Below are 16,280 nucleotides of genomic sequence, written 5' to 3'. Positions count from 1 at the left end.
AAGAAGGGCAATCCATTTCTCGAGGCGACTTGCGTCGCACCTTCGTCGAGGAAACGAGTATAGAAGTGGATTTCTGGCGAATTGTGAAAACTGCTACTGCAGTTCACTACGCCGCAGTTATGCTTCTTCTTCCTTGGGGCATTCAGTAACCTAGTTTCGGAATATTCAGGTATAGACCTGAATATTGGCTGTGTCCTTTTACTCGGAATGGCTGTCTTTGTTTATTCTAGTCGCGCGATTCGGAGTCGTGACATATGGCGGTCGTCGCACGTCACCGACTCCAGCGAGCCGCATGGAGAGGAGAGTCGCTGCGAGCCGACTCTAGTGCACCCCTGGACCTTCAAATTTCAGACCACGAGTCACTGTCACTGTCACAGGGATGGCATCACGAGAGCCGTGCAGCGACATTTTTGCCTTGGTCTCCAAGCAAGACGGGTTATGGGGTATTGTACTTTCCTGCTAAAAGGAACTTTATTAGTAACGCCTTTCTTTTCAATAGGAAAGTGCAGCACGCAAATAACCCAGTTCGGATCTGGGGCAGGAGGTGCAAGTGAAAAGAATGCACCTGAGTTGCCCCGCACCCACACCGTGAAAATCAGCCGAGCGCCAGAGTGCAATCCCAAGAAGCATCGCGATTGCCGGAAGCACGTAGGAAGGTGGAACTGGCAAGTAACCAGGTGTAGCCGGACAAGTAGCGGCAGACAGCAATCGCCAGCATGGCATCGGTGGCGCTCACCAGGTGCCGCTCGCTACGGGTCGCGCAGCCTACGAGCCACAACGAGTACAGATCTCTAGGTGGCGCGCGCTACTATCCACCAGATCCACCAGGGCGGTGCAGTTTCATGTTCGATAATGCCTCCGCTGACACACCGCCAGTGTAGAGCGTCACGCACCCCGGTGGTTTCGGGGCAATTCCGGAGCAAGTTTATCGAGGACACTATTAGGAAAGTGCAGCCTCCATGTTTGTTTGACAGTCGTAGCCCATGAGTTAGGATACATCAGCTAAACGACTACAAGCAAGTCGACTGCAAACCATTTTTCGTAGAACACGTGAGGTGAAGACATAAAGTAATTTTGAAATCATGTCATTTAAATGACCATTATTAAATATTAGACCGGAAGAGAAAGTACATAAAGTAATTGAAGTGACAATAAAATGAATTTCTTTCGTGACAACGAGAGTAGTATAGAGGAAGACGTGCCTAGAGCATAGCCGCCACGCGCTCACGAATGTTGAATCAATTGAGCTGTCTTCTCTGGCTGACTTGGCTACATTCAGTTACTATTACCTTCCAGGAGCTACTCAATAACCAGCTTGAAGGGCTACGTTGAACCATCAATCAGGCTCCATGGCTGTAAGTAATTCGTCGCTACTACGAAGGGTTTCCCGTTTTTCTCAACTGTCGTGCAAAAGGTTTATCTAACTCCGTATATGCTTAAAATTTGCAGGGATTATAATTTCTAGGGAGTTTAGTGTCGGCCGTGTTACGTTCACCCTGAGGAGTCTGTTTTAGTTTGGGTGTAGTTCCGTTGGCGGGCTTATTAATTTTAAAAATTATCAAGTGCGTTTGAAATTTAAATAATACTTCGATGTGAACGAGGGTGGTATTGGGTATCGGAAAACATAAGAATTATGAAAAAGTCTGGAGTAGAAAGTTGTGTGTGCGTTTGTAAAATACCATTTGAAGGCGTTCATTCACAGCGACGGCCTTGTTAAGCCTAACCGATGTGGAGGCCTCCATCTTGAAAGACAGTAGACAGAGAGACAGTAAGGGCCGCCTGGGGAGGAAAATTGGTGAATAAGGAGCCGTGTGCTAAGGAATTTCGCAGTATATGTTACGACTTCTTACGAGGTGGGGGCGAATCTATTTGTTTTCAGAGGAAAAGTCAGTCAGGTCAGGAGAGGAAACCCTGTTTTGTTTTGTACTGTTGAAAAAATTTTGGATCAGCAAATTTGGACCTAAGGATGTCGAAAATGTTTCTTTTTTTCACAAAACATAAGTTATAGCGTCGAGACAGTGGGTGAAGACTTCAAAAGTGAAATGAAAAAGGACGGGTGTGTGCTATTGCAAGCTGTATTCATGTTGAGCGTCTGTGACTGTACTAACCATCACTAAGGTTAGTTCAGGCCAGGTTTTTGACATATTTCACCACTTGGAGATTGTGTTCACATCGACTGTTCAACCGTCAGCAAGGCTATGTCAGGCCAGGTTTTTACATATTTCACCCGTTACGTATTTCAGCAGCACCTACACTAATTATCTCCATCCCTCCAAAGCACGTGACCCTCTGAAGTTAAATGAGCGCTGTGCTGCCTGCGCTCCCGATTGCAGTGGTTTCGGCCCATTTGTACATCAAACTTCGTGTATTTCGAACATCAAACAAACATCGTATCATAATTTCATCATAAAATCAAATATTTCAAACATCGTATTTCGAACGTATACGTGCGAAATACGATGTTTGAAATATATGAAATGATGTTTTGAAACGTTTGAAACGACGTTTGAACGTATACGTGTGGGTTTCAGGATTTTAGAGAAATTAAAAAACTCCTTGATTGCCTCCTTAATTTGAATGATCTTGAGGGATCTTGTATTTACAAGTGGTTACAACTTCAATTTCGCCACACCAGTACCGAACTACTGCTTCTGCCTTCTTGGGCCTCTTCAGCAGTGCTCAGTGGGCAACGTTTGCGTGGGTGCCGTCAGGAGGTCACGTGGAACATGATATCCTCTAGTCAGGCCGAGAGGCTCGCCACTGAAAACCCAGTGCAAGAACAGTGATGTCCTTTAGAGTGAGGAAATAGCCGAGGCTCTTTGGCTGCATGTAGAACGTATACGTAGAAGTCCGAAACGTCGCGCCACCAGGAATGGACAGCTCTTTCGGCCTTCTTGGGCCTCGTCCGCAGTGCTTTGAACAAGGGCTTTCAGTGGTGAGTGTCTCGCCCTGACGAGAGGATATCACGTACCACATGACCTTCTGACGCCACCCAGTCTAACGTTACCCACGTGCGCAGCGTCGTGATCAAAGGAAGCCATCACTTTAAATGAATTCGGTGTTTGGCTTATCATGTTTTCGGAATCGTTATCGTAAAGACGTTGCAATCTGCTAATGTCTTCTAATTCTTCAACTCATTCTAGATCTCGCCACTGAAGCGCCATAAAGGAACCTCTCCAAGCAGTGTGACGCCATGCGGACACGGAGGCACCAAATGTGCCTTAAAGAAATGATATTATATCTAAGAGTCCAACGCCAATCTGGTTCCACGTTTGATGGTTATTTTACACAGAAAATGTGGCAGTGCGAGAGAGGCACATCCCTCTCTCCCTCATATTTTACAAAACTACACATGTGCTACAGCTTATATAAGCTTGTGTGCGACGCTGCCTGTTACCATGATAAGTGTATGTTCCTGTCGAAGAGAATGCCCCGTTTGGCGTCGCACTCTGTCTATTGAGTTTTGTGAAAACTCGTACACTTGGAGACAAGTAAATTTGGAGCATAGTACGTACGGCAAGCAGTGCACTAAACACGCATGGTTATAGAGATGGTTTCTCAGCCTCTTTGAGATCTGCAACGCAATGATAGTTTTTTTTACGCTCGTTGGCGACGTGAGAGTCTTCCACGAACAAGACCACTAAGTCTTGAATAATTCCTTTGTCCTTCGTCGTTACGGCCGATGCGTTTGCGGTCCTCTCTGTTTGTAGCTCGCATCGGCTATTTCTCGTTATATACAATTGTTTGTTCGTTTGAATTTATAGCTGTAGTTTCGTTTTTCAGCTCACGTTTTTCTTCACAACAGGCCTCGCCGTCAACCAGTCGTACAGTGTCTCAACTGAAACTACCTCGCAAACCCACGCGTCTCACGAAATTCGCAATCAACGCCCTGTACGTGCTGACACCACCTGCATCGTCAAGCTCCGAACGCTCCCCGGCACAGAAGTTCAAACTCATAATGATCTTTTTCATCCCGGTACTTCTGTTGCTGGGTGTTGTAACCTATTTTGTCATCAAGCACTTCAGCGGCCGGAAACATTACCTGCTCTGCGATTCGCAAGCTTGTAGTGCGTTCGAAGTAATGCTCAGTAGGACCATCAACCACCATCTCGACCCGTGCGACAACTTCTACGTCTTCGTGTGTGATGGCTGGAACAGGGCTCAGTTGAAGTCTGTCTACCGTAGCCACCTGAACCACTTTCTTGCGCTGCTGAACGAAAATCTCCAGGGAAATGTTCCTCGATATGGGCAGAATTCACATGAAAAGGCGGCAGCATTCTTTCAAGCGTGCAGAATGGCTGCACAGAAGAATCGTGGAGATACCCACGGCTTCAGAAATATTCTCTCTGAAAGCAACGTAGACTGGCCCAGCATCTCTGAGAAGGCGGACGTGCTCTTGTCATTGGCCAGGTTTTTCAGGATCCTTAGGATAACGAACCTTTTGAATATTGAAAACAGTGGAAATGCATTGGTCATTCATGGCGGTGCAGCAGAAGCTTCCAACTACAAGAAGAGGGCCGCCGTAATTCAAAACTCGGGAAGGTACCAATGGTACTACGAGACGTTTCAAAATGCGACAAAAGGTGCACGTACGAGGGCAGAATTCATGCTTCCATACTCCGAATTTTTCCAAGTCGAAGTTGCAATACTCGACAATCTCACAAACTACACGAAGAACACTAGCACGAACCCACCGAAGAACTTACATGAGCTGGCGAACCTGACGAATGAAATTTCTTACGAGCGTTGGCTAAGAATCGTGACAGAGGAGCTTGTCCTCCCTGCAGATGCCCCAGTATTTATCAGCGAGGATGACTCTGATTACCTACGAGCGTTTAGCGGACTTTTGAACAAAATGGAAGAGAAGTATATTCACTACGAAGTAGGCTGGATTATGGTTCAACAGTGTGCTCCTTTCATCAATAGCAAAGTTCTGGGCGCCTATGTGGGCGACTTTGACCCATCCGACATAGGGAAACGTGCAGATCTACAAAACCTTAACCTCTGTCTTCAACTCACAGAAACCTACATGGGGTGGTCGATCTACGCGAAGTTTTCTGAGATATACGCTCCAAGCGCCTCCATAAAAGAAGTACGTGAGATAATCGATGACATTGGCAAAGTCGCTTTTATTAGGACCAGGGCTGCAGAAGACAGGATGGGTACACGTTATGTCAACTCTTCATTGCGACAACAGCTACACTTAATGACCAAATACCAAGACCGCTTTGAGGATTCCGATTTTCTGAACGCCATATTCTTCAACATCAGTGACATGGGTCCTTTCATCTTCCAGAACTGGCGCAGAGTCATTCACGATTTCCTCACGCGCGGAAACCTGACCCTTTGGAGGTTGGTCAGCACACGTTTCATATTTGGATTACTCGCCACGAGTGAGGCCTACAGTCTTTACAATGAAGCTGAACACACGTACTTGTTACCGCCCTACGCGATGATGCTTCCACTGTACGACATTAACGTCATGAGTGCAGTCAAGTACGCTGCCTTAGGATCAGTCATCGCCTCGGCGGCAATCGCTATGACCGGGTCTTCCAACAGGAGCAGAGGCTCAGTCAGAAATCAATCTCTTGACGAGCACACGAACAAACAAGTGCGTGATGCGGCAGCTGCGCTAGAGATAGCGGGGGGGCATATAGGAAGGCAACGGAATATGCTGAGGATGTTCGATTTCGTCATCTGCCACACTTGTCGTCCGACGCAATGTTTTTTGTCGCTACGTGTTATATTCTATGTGGCCAGCCTTCTGACACTTACCCAGCATTGCGATGCAACGAGCCCTTGAAACATCGACCTCAGTTCACTCGAACTTTTTCTTGTAATGATGTCCAGAACATGTGACCGCTACCGGTGACCATAGCTAGTTTATATCACATCCCAGGAAATAATACTCCCAAATTAAATATATGCCCGATGAGATTGGTGCTAATGGTTTCGTTGTACTTTATATACACCAAGGGGTTACCACCAAAGGGGATACACCAAGTGTGCTCTTTCGACAAGGGACGTTGTGTACCACAAGATTCCAACGGGAAATGCGCGGAAACGAAAATGGTTGCAAGCGCTTGTTCGAGACATTGATCCACGCATTATTTGCTCAACCCATTTCTCTGACGAGTCGTACGAAATGGTAGCAGGGGACGCCTGAAAACGTCTCAAACGGACCGCAGTCCCGATACCATCTCCTTGTGACGTCTGACGATGCGGACACCAGTGCACACGAGGTATGTATTTACCGATACACAGGAATTCAAATTCAGATTGATTTTTGTGATACCTACACTGCGTAATGTACCAAACGGAAGCTGAACATCGTCTGAAACCGCGCAGCAAGCGAAGCTCCTGTTTCGTCAGCACGCCAACTGCTGCTTGCGCCGCCAGTCGGATTCCGGAGCAGTCGTTGCTTCTGACGGCGTACGGCAGAATAGCCAGTTTTCTAGGACAATACTATAAGAATCAGAATCACGAGAATTGAATTACGGCTCGAAGAAGCTATCGCAATGCACATGAACTCCAGTGACAAGTTCTTGCTCACTCTTGACGACGAACATTGCTCGTTGCTGGTCGCCGCGGCAAGCCATTGCTCGCGGCGACCAGCTTCGTACCACCACCTAGGAAACTAGTACAAGTGGATTCCTGGTGAGTTCCGATAACTGCTACTTCAGAATGGCTGTGTTCGTTTATTCAACTCGCGCCTCCCGCGATTCGGAGTCGTGTCCCACGAGGGTCACCGTACGTCATCGACTCCAGCGACCGGCATCGACGGGAGAGTCACAGCGAACTCCTCACACAGCGACTCTCGAGCTGAATCCTCGAATTTTACGACAGATGTCACTGCCACAGGAATGACATCACGAGAGCTGCGCAGAGGGAATTTTGGCACACCAAGAGTCGGCTGTCTCGAGTTGCACGTGTCCAATAAAGGAACGCAACCGTACGTAAGGCCGTGTAATGCGCGACACAAAGTAAGCGTAGCCACACATGTACCTACCAACCGCCGACAGGGCGGCGCTGTTGGTCCTTCACGTGATGCCTATAATACGCCATCAGCACTACGGGTACGTTAGTAAAGTGCAGCCTCCATTTGACAGTCATAGCCCATAAGCTACGATACATGGTCTAAAACACTACGAATAAGTCGAATGCAAAACCATTTTTGGTGGAATACGTGAGGTGAAGACATCGATTGTATTTTTTTTTATTTCGTGCTAGCGCCGCGAAGCAACCGTGGCTATGAGCGGCGTACAGATGTGGGCAGATGGAGAAAGGACAGTAGGAAGGAGTGGGAGACAAAGGGGGGTTAGTATGCGTCCTGGGCCGACTTCAGGGGGAACTGTGCCGACATTCGTCTGGAAAGTCTTCGGAAAACCCAGGGAAAACCTCAGACACCACAGCTGGTGTAGGATTCGAACTCACCACCGCAGCACGACCTTGGCTAGTGCAAACGAGCGGGACACCTTAACCCGCTCGGCCATAACGCTTGTAAGCGTAATTTCAAAATCGTGCACTCTATATTACCGTTACCAAATATTTGACCCGAACTGCAAGGGCATAAAGTAATTGAAGTGACCATAAAATCAATTTATATCGCGACGGCGACAGTATTATAGAAGAAGAAGTGTCCAGAGGATAGGCGCCACGCGCTCACGGCCACTGAACTGGTTGACCTGTCTTCTCTGACCTCACCTGTCCTCATTCAGGTTCTATTCCCCTCAAGGAGCCACGCAAGAATCATCTCGAAGCCCTACGTTGGACCATCCATCAGGCGTTATGGCTGTGAGTATTACGACGCTATTACGAAATAGTTTTAACTTTTTCTCACCTGTCGTGCAAACTCATCCGTAATTAACAAGGTCGAATTTCGAACAACGGACAACCGGTGCACATTGGCGGCACAGGAATATTTCCAACCTTTCCGCTATTCTGGTAATGTTGACTTGTCAGCCACGACGAGGTTAAAGTGGCCATAAACCTCCACCTCCGAGGTCGATTACGTCCGGGTTGAACGAGTGCTATCATTCATTTTTATTTCTCCTACATCCTGCACTGTTATTTTGCTGTTTCTTGCTTTTTCGTTCTTATCATTTCTTTATTTATTTTACATGCTGCCTAGCGTACACATAGAAAAAAAATTGAGGGCGATTGATGTAATTAATGCGTTGACAATGCGCTAGCATTAGAGATTCGGCTTCCTTCTAAATGCTTCTCCGTTGCGCCTAGATCACACCTCATACAGCACACCACATACAGACATGACACATGACAGACGCCACATGACATGATATACAAACTCAGCCGCTTTCGAAACTCTCTGAGAACGTACGTGACACACTGAATATGTCCAGAGACGAGGCGCAACTGACGACGGCTCAAGCAGTCAAGCCAGTGGAGTGCAGCTGTAGCTTCCACAGTTTCGCCACGAAAACCACCGCCCCCCTTGACCACGTGATCATCCGTAACGAATCACGACAAAATAGCCGGAAAACGGCGCCAAAAAGCGCGCGCTGGCTGATCGAACTGCGCATGTGCGTTGCGTGCCCTCTCCACACCCTCTCACTCATCTTCTCTCCCCCCCCCCCCTGTTCCGAGCGCTTCGCCAGGCCATCTGCTAATATTATCGGGAAGCAGAAAATTCACAGGAATTCACATGTACAAATTTATTGACACGGTAAACATATACACAAGAAGCAACATTTGAATGCAAGTAAATCTACACGATTATTGCAGAAGACTGCAGAATAAATAGTGCCGAGCAACAGAAAGCGTGACTATCATATTATACAATCCTTAAGGGAACCTATTCGGTTTGGAGAAAGTAGATATTATTATACATACAGGTCCCCCAAGGTCGCCATTTTCCCATGTATTTGTTCCTATCCCGATGCGTGCAATGCCGGAGGCCGCCCTTAGATACCCCATTGTTATCAGACGTTGGCTTGCGTTTGATTGTAGCGCGCTAAAGATCCAGTTGAAGCGCAATCCAAGCCAGGCCAAGTCACCGAAGGAGAAATGGACGACTGCGCCTGCGCCGCCTGGTACGACAGGTAATAATAATAATAATAATAATAATAATAATAATTTATTTCCACATAGCATACGGTATGTACATAGGTACGGTATGTGATGCACGCAGCCGTGCACTAGATCCTTCCGATCGCTCAACACGTTTAAAAACGGGACCAAAAAGTGAAACACGGCACAGAAGGTTGTTATACGCGTTGTATAAAGACTAGATTCATTCGCAGAAACAACAAAAACATTTTGCCGCTAAACTTAGCGCGCTGAAGTGATACGGAATGGCAACAGTGGGGTATCTAGTGGCGGCCTTCTTCGTTGCACGCTTTTCCGAGGTGAGTTTGGGGGACCTGTATACATATATATAGGACGTGATGCGTCGCAGAAGCCATTTGCTTCATCCCAGCACAACTGTCGAATTTTCTGGTGACGGGGGCCACATGCTCGTGGATCGCAGGGCCACGAACAGCTGTCGGTGTCTGAATGAAAAAAAAAAACAAAAAAAAAACAAGGGAACCTGTTAATAATATGGTAAACCCGAGCACAGGCAACGTTAATTGGCTGAATACGCTCTGTAAGACATGCCAGCGTTACGCGCCTAATGTCGACTAATGCCAAAATTGGAGGAGCACTGCGTACGCGATGCACGCTGTTTTCCTTTTCATGCACACCAGTGTATTAAACATCAGACACATTCAAATAACGGAACAAAACGCAACAAGTAACGCCACGCACAATCATCAACCAGATCATGACTGATAGCCGGCAGAAAGTGATGTAATACGGGGCAAGGTGTGCCTCCATGCACACAGTTAGGCGACAGTATTAGACGCCTGATCACTGACATGCATCATACATTTTTCTGCTTACCTTTCATTCAGGCGTTCGTCCATGGCTCAGAGATCTTCGAAATCCACGAAACGAAATCACCGCCTGCTCACATACGTAGACGCGAGCTACACAACGGTCAGACCGGTCGGCGCCTCGGAGAAACGAACGCGGGCGAATCCACCGGTTAAATGAGCCTCGGCCAATCATGATCGAGAAAGGTCACGTGGGGGACCGGAGCCAATGGAAAGTAAATAGCCGGAATTTGGCGGGAAATGCCAGCAGCGACACTATTTTCGCGGCGGCGAAACAGGCTTACTGTGCCTCCTCTGGTCAAGCTCCAGCTGCCACGTCTCCACGCTTCCACGTGACGGACAAGAGCGAATCAGCTTGCGGAGTGCAGCCTGATTCGCTCTCCTCCGTCACGTGCTGCGCCGTACACGGAAACCTCGGTCACCATGCTACGACGCCGGCTTCTCTTCGAAATGGGGCTTCTAATGATAACGCATTAATACTTTGACTAGGATGTGTTCTCTGTGGTGTAGCTTCAGACATGCAGATATGAAGGGAAACTAATAGCCCCGAAGTCTTCGCTGAATTATTCCGTTTCGATTTAAACACAGTACGCTTCTGTTAAGAATTAGGAGAGTCCCGAGGATATATGCAACCCAAACGTTTATTTGATTTATAGTGCGTGAGCATGAGGTCCGTGACTGAGGCAGCTTCCGCTTGAGTCAGCTCTTCCTTCTCTATGATGAGGGTATTTTCAACAACTTCCATTTCGCGATGATCGTCGACGCCGCGATGATTGATCATCAAAACACGCCAGACTGATGGACAAATCGGGGGCAGGCGAGCTTTGGTTTCGAAATTTGCAAGTTTTGAAATTGGTAATGACTCGTTTGCCAACGCGTTAAGTAGCCCTATTGGCTAGATCGAAGTAAGATGGGAACAGCCCGCTTGAAAGCGCTTCTACTGTTCATATTTCTACCATTCGAAGTTTGTTGTCACCAAAGTGGGAGAAAACGCCGTCCCCAAGAAGGCTGGTCGGACAGCGAGCAAGAAGTGAAAAAGCGTGACTTGTCACTTTAGGTTAAAGGGGTTTCTACGCCAGCTGAAACACATGCCATGCAGGTGACATGAACATCTGACTCCGAACAACGCCCCTGCAAGACCTTTGAGAACATGAGGCGCGTGCAGGTCCACAGGGAGAACACTAGAAAGCCTCTCATCCGCTCACGGTGGCGCTGCATGACATCAACTCGGGAATGGTCACGTGGGAGGGAAGATGACAGCCACGCGGGGGCCGCACGACAGGTGATGGGATGGGAACGCCCTCGGAGAGTCAGTGTTGTCACATGAAGTCGCGCATACGCCTCTATGCGGGGCAATTTCAAATAACGTGTATTCCAGCATTTCGATGTTCAACACTGAGTTATAACGTACAACTTCACACGAATTAACGAAGAAACTTGGTAATGTACGGTATGCACTTCCTTCTCCTATAAAATAATGCGATCCGGTCCGAGCGAACTATACCGCTGCTTGCCCTCCTGCTAGGCTTACTGGAGCTGCAAATTGGTAGGACGTGTTAGGATTCATAAACTTACCAATTTGAAAGAAGGAAAGAAGGAAACTTGAGGAAAGTAAAAAGGAGGAATATAGAACATGTCGATTGAATTCCACGAAAAAGTGAAAGCAGAATCAATGACCGGCCGTGTAAACTCTCCCTAGGCTTTCCGGCGTCATTTTTCTTCGCGCGGTCGCTTCGAGATCAGCTTGTAAAGTCGCGGATACGTACGTCCAGATGTTGTCAAACTGGCTCCCAAAAATACAGTTAGGAAAAGGCGGCTTGTTGATTGCCATCGTGCCTTCGTGATGCGTTCAAATCTCGCACTCGTGAGCCTTCGAGGCTGATCGCGCTCTCCACCACAGCTATATTAGTGTGCTATGACGATAGTGTTTACACAGGAAACAGGAGTCGCTTTTATTACTGGGTGATGGCACAGCCCATCGTGATTGGGATCGTTAGCGCCGTTAGCACATGACAGCTGTTTCGGCCTTCTTGGGCCTGTTCAGCAGTGCTCAACTGGGCAACGTTTGAGTGGGTGGCGTCAGAAGGCCACATGGAACGTGATATCCTCCCGTCAGACTGAGAGGCTCGCCACTGAAAACCCAGTGCAAGAACAGTGATGTCCTTTAGAGTGAGGAGAAGTAGCCGAGGCTCTTTGCCTGCATGTAGAACGTGTGCGTACAAGTCCGAAACGTCGCCCCACCACGAGTGGACAGCCGTTTTGTCCTTCTTGGGCCTCGACCGCAGTGCTTTGAACAAGGGCATTCAGTGGTGAATGTCTCGCCCTGAGGGAGGAGGATGAAGCCCCATAAAGCGCCACAGAAGCGCCATAGAGGAACCACTCCAAGCAGTGTGACTCCATGCGGACACGGAGGCACCAAATGTGCCTTAAAGAAATGATATCGTATCTAAGAGTCCAACGCCAATCTGGTTCCCCGTTTGATAGTTATTCCACACAGAAAATGTGGCAGTGCGAAAGAGGCACATCGCTATCTCCTTCATATTGTACAAAACTACACATTTCATTTCATTTATTTACATGTTATCCACATGTCGCACATGTGCTACAGCCCACATAAGCTTGTGTGCGACGCTACCTGTTACCATGATAAGTGTATGTCGAAGAGAATGCCCCGTTTGGCGTCGCACTCTGTCTATTGAGTTTCGTGAAAACTCGTACACTTGGAGACAAGTAAATTTTGAGCATAGTACGTACTACAAGCAGTGCACTAAACACGCATGGCTAGAGATGGTTTCTCAGCCTCTTTGAGATCTGGAACGCAATGATAGTTTTTTTTACACTCGTTGGCGGCGTGAGTGTCTTCCACGAACAAGACCACTAAGTCTTGAATAACTCCTTTGTCCTTCGTCGTTACGGCCGATGCGTTTGCGGTCCTCTCTGTTTGTAGCTAGCATCGGCTATTTCTCGTTATGTACAATTGTTTGTTTGTTTGTTTGAATTTCTAGCTGTAGTTTCGTTTTTCAGCTCACGTTTTTCTTTACAACAGGCCTCGCCGTCAACCAGTCGTACAGTGTCTCAACTGAAACTACGTCGGAAACCCACGCGTCTCACGAAATTCGCAATCAACGCCCTGTACGTGCTGACACCACCTGCATCGTCAAGCTCCAAACGCTCCCCGGTACAGAAGTTCAAACGCATAATGATCTTTTTCATCCCGGTACTTCTGTTGCTGGGTGTTGTAACCTATTTTGTCATCAAGCATTTCAGCGGCCGGAAACATTACCTGCTCTGCGATTCGCAAGCTTGTAGTGCGTTCGAAGTAATGCTCAGTAGGACCATCAACCACCATCTCGACCCGTGCGACAACTTCTACGTCTTCGTCTGTGATGGCTGGAACAGGGCTCAGTTGAAGTCTGTCTACCGTAGCCACCTGGACCACTTTCTTGCGCTGCTGAACGACAATCTCCAGGGAAATGTTCCTCGATATGGGCAGAATTCACATGAAAAGGCGGCAGCATTCTTTCAAGCGTGCAGAATGGCTGCACAGAAGAATCGTGGAGATACGCACGGCTTCAGAAATATTCTCTCTGAAAGCAACGTAGACTGGCCCAGCATCTCTGAGAAGGCGGACGTGCTCTTGTCATTGGCCAGGTTTTTCAGGATCCTTAGGATAACGAACCTTTTGAATATTGAAAACAGTGGAAATGCATTGGTCATTCATGGCGGTGCCGCAGAAGCTTCCAACTACAAGAAGAGGGCCGCCGTAATTCAAAACTCGGGAAGGTACCAATGGTACTACGAGACGTTTCAAAATGCCACAAAAGGAGCACGTACGAGGGAAGAATTCATGCTTCCATACTCCGAATTTTTCCAAGTCGAAGTTGCAATACTCGACAATCTCACAAACTACACGAAGAACACTAGCACGAACCCACCGAAGAACTTACATGAGCTGGCGAACCTGACGAATGAAATTTCTTACGAGCGTTGGTTAAGACTCGTGACAGAGGAGCTTGTCCTCCCTGCAGATGCCCCAGTATTTATCAGCGAGGATGACTCTGATTACCTACGAGCGTTTAGCGGACTTTTGAACAAAATGGAAGAGAAGTATATTCACTACGAAGTAGGCTGGATTATGGTTCAACAGTGTGCTCCTTTCATCAATAGCAAAGTTCTGGGCGCCTATGTGGGCGACTTTGACCCATCCGACATAGGGAAACATGCAGATCTACAAAACCTTAACCTCTGTCTTCAACTCACAGAAACCTACATGGGGTGGTCAATCTACGAGAAGTTTTCTGAGATATACGCTCCAAGCGCTTCCATAAAAGAAGTACGTAAGATAATCGATGACATTGGCAAAGTCGCTTTTATTAGGACCGGGGCTACAGAAGACAGCATGGGTACACGTTATGTCAACTCTCCATTGCGACAACAGTTGCACTTAATGACCAAATACCAAGACCGCTTTGAGGGTCCCGATTTTCTGAACGCCATATTCTTCAACATCAGTGACATGGGTCCTTTCATCTTCCAGAACTGGCGCAGAGTTATTCACGATTTCCTCACGCGCGGAAACCTGACCCTTTGGAAGTTGGTCAGCACACGTTTCATATTTGGATTACTCGCCACGAGTGAGGCCTACAATCTCTACAACGTAGCTGAAAACACGTACTTGGTACCGCCCTATGCGATGATGCTTCCACTGTACGACATTAACGTCATGAGTGCAGTCAAGTACGCTGCATTAGGATCAGTCATCGCCTCGGCGGCAATCGCTATGACCGGGTCTTCCAACAGGAGCAGAGGCTCAGTCAGAAATCAATCTCTTGACGAGCACACGAAAAAACGAAGTGCGTGGTGCGGCAGCTGCGCTAGAGATAGCCTGGGAAGCATATACGAAGGCAACGGAATATGCTGAGGATGTTCGATTTCGTCATCTGCCGCACTTGTCGTCCGACGCAATGTTTTTTGTCGCTACGTGTTATATTCTGTGTGGCCAGCCTTCTGACACTTACCCAGCATTGCGATGCAACGAGCCCTTGAAACATCGACCTCAGTTCACTCGAACTTTTTCTTGTAATGATGTCCAGAACATGTGACCGCTACCGGTGACCATAGCTAGTTTATATCACATCCCAGGAAATAATACTCCCAAATTAAATATATGCCCGATGAGATTGGTGCTAATGGTTTCGTTGTACTTTATATACACCAAGGGGTTGCCACCAAAGGGGATACACCAAGTGTGCTCTTTCGACAAGGGACGTTGTGTACCACAAGATTCCAACGGGAAATGCGCGGAAACGAAAATGGTTGCAAGCGCTTGTTCGAGACATTGATCCACGCATTATTTGCTCAACCCATTTCTCTGACGAGTCGTACGAAATGGTAGCATGGGACGCCCGAAAATGTCTCAAACGGACCGCAGTCCCGATACCATCTCCTTGTGACGTCTGACGATGCGGACACCAATGCACACGAGGTATGTATTTACCGATACACAGGAATTCAAATTCAGATTGATTTTTGTGATGCCTACACTGCGTAATGTACCAAACGGAAGCTGAACATCGTCTGAAACCGCGCAGCAAGCGAAGCTCCTGTTTCGTCAGCACGCCAACTGCTGCTTGCGCCGCCAGTCGGATTCCGGAGCAGTAGTTGCTTCTGACGGCGTACGGCAGAATAGCCAGTTTTCTAGGACAATACTGTAAGAATCAGAATCACGAGAATTGAATTACGGCACGAAGAAGCTATCTCAATGCACATGAACTCCAGTGACAAGTTCTTGCTCACTCTTGACGACGAACATTGCTCGTTGCTGGTCGCCGCGGCAAGCCATTGCTCGCGGCGACCAGCTTCGTACCACCACCTAGGAAACTAGTAGAAGTGGATTCCTGGTGAGTTCCGATAACTGCTACTTCAGAATGGCTATGTTCGTTTATTCAACTCGCGCCTCCCGCGATTTGGAGTCGTGTCCCATGAGGCTCATCGTACGTCATCGACTCCAGCGACCGGCATCGAGGGGAGAGTCACAGCAAACAGACTGTCGAGCTGAATCCTCGAGTTTTATAACGGATGTGACTGCCACAGGAATGACATCACGAGAGCTGCGCAGAGGGAATTTTGGCACACCAAGAGTCGGCTGTCTCGAGTTGCACGTGTCCAATAAACGAACGCAACCGTACGTAACGGCGTGTAATGCGCGAAAGAAAGTAAGCGTAGCCACACATGTACCTACCAACCGCCGACAGGGCGGCGCTGTTGGTCCTTCACGTGAGGCCTATAATACGCCATCAGCACTACGGGTACGTTAGTAGAGTGCAGCCTCCATTTGACAGTCATAGCCCTATAAGCTACGATACATGATCTGAAACACTACGA

The 16,280-nt window shown here is 47.8% G+C and overlaps 2 protein-coding genes across 3 annotated transcripts; both read left to right on the top strand.

The window, feature by feature from the left end:
• Window positions 1-1,231: 1,231 nt before the first annotated feature.
• Window positions 1,232-5,935, top strand: LOC135386182 (endothelin-converting enzyme 2-like). Of its 2 annotated transcripts, none has more exons than XM_064615956.1 (2): window positions 1,232-1,355; window positions 3,806-5,935. In XM_064615956.1, the coding sequence occupies exons 1-2, from the start codon at window positions 1,350-1,352 to the stop codon at window positions 5,801-5,803; spliced, it is 2,004 nt and encodes a 667-aa protein (XP_064472026.1). In that variant the 5' UTR covers window positions 1,232-1,349; the 3' UTR covers window positions 5,804-5,935. The 2 variants fall into 2 exon arrangements, with proteins under 2 accessions (XP_064472026.1, XP_064472025.1); XM_064615955.1 differs by having other exon boundaries at window positions 3,144-5,935.
• A 1,428-nt stretch (window positions 5,936-7,363) lies between these two features.
• LOC135384132 (endothelin-converting enzyme 2-like) lies at window positions 7,364-16,083 on the top strand. Its single transcript, XM_064613351.1, has 2 exons — window positions 7,364-7,794; window positions 12,943-16,083. The coding sequence occupies exons 1-2, from the start codon at window positions 7,789-7,791 to the stop codon at window positions 14,815-14,817; spliced, it is 1,881 nt and encodes a 626-aa protein (XP_064469421.1). The 5' UTR covers window positions 7,364-7,788; the 3' UTR covers window positions 14,818-16,083.
• Window positions 16,084-16,280: the final 197 nt, after the last annotated feature.

The sequence above is a fragment of the Ornithodoros turicata genome, chromosome 2 (genome assembly GCF_037126465.1).
Source record: "Ornithodoros turicata isolate Travis chromosome 2, ASM3712646v1, whole genome shotgun sequence".
Lineage (NCBI taxonomy): Eukaryota > Metazoa > Arthropoda > Arachnida > Ixodida > Argasidae > Ornithodoros > Ornithodoros turicata.
The sequence above is the reverse complement of the archived record's forward strand: the minus strand, read 5'-3'. Positions and strand labels throughout refer to the sequence as shown.

Coding starts and splice junctions, on each gene's coding strand:
- LOC135386182 (XM_064615955.1), top strand. CDS start 3,683: ATGCGTTTGCGGTCCTCTCTGTTTGTAGCTCGCATCGGCTATTTCTCG.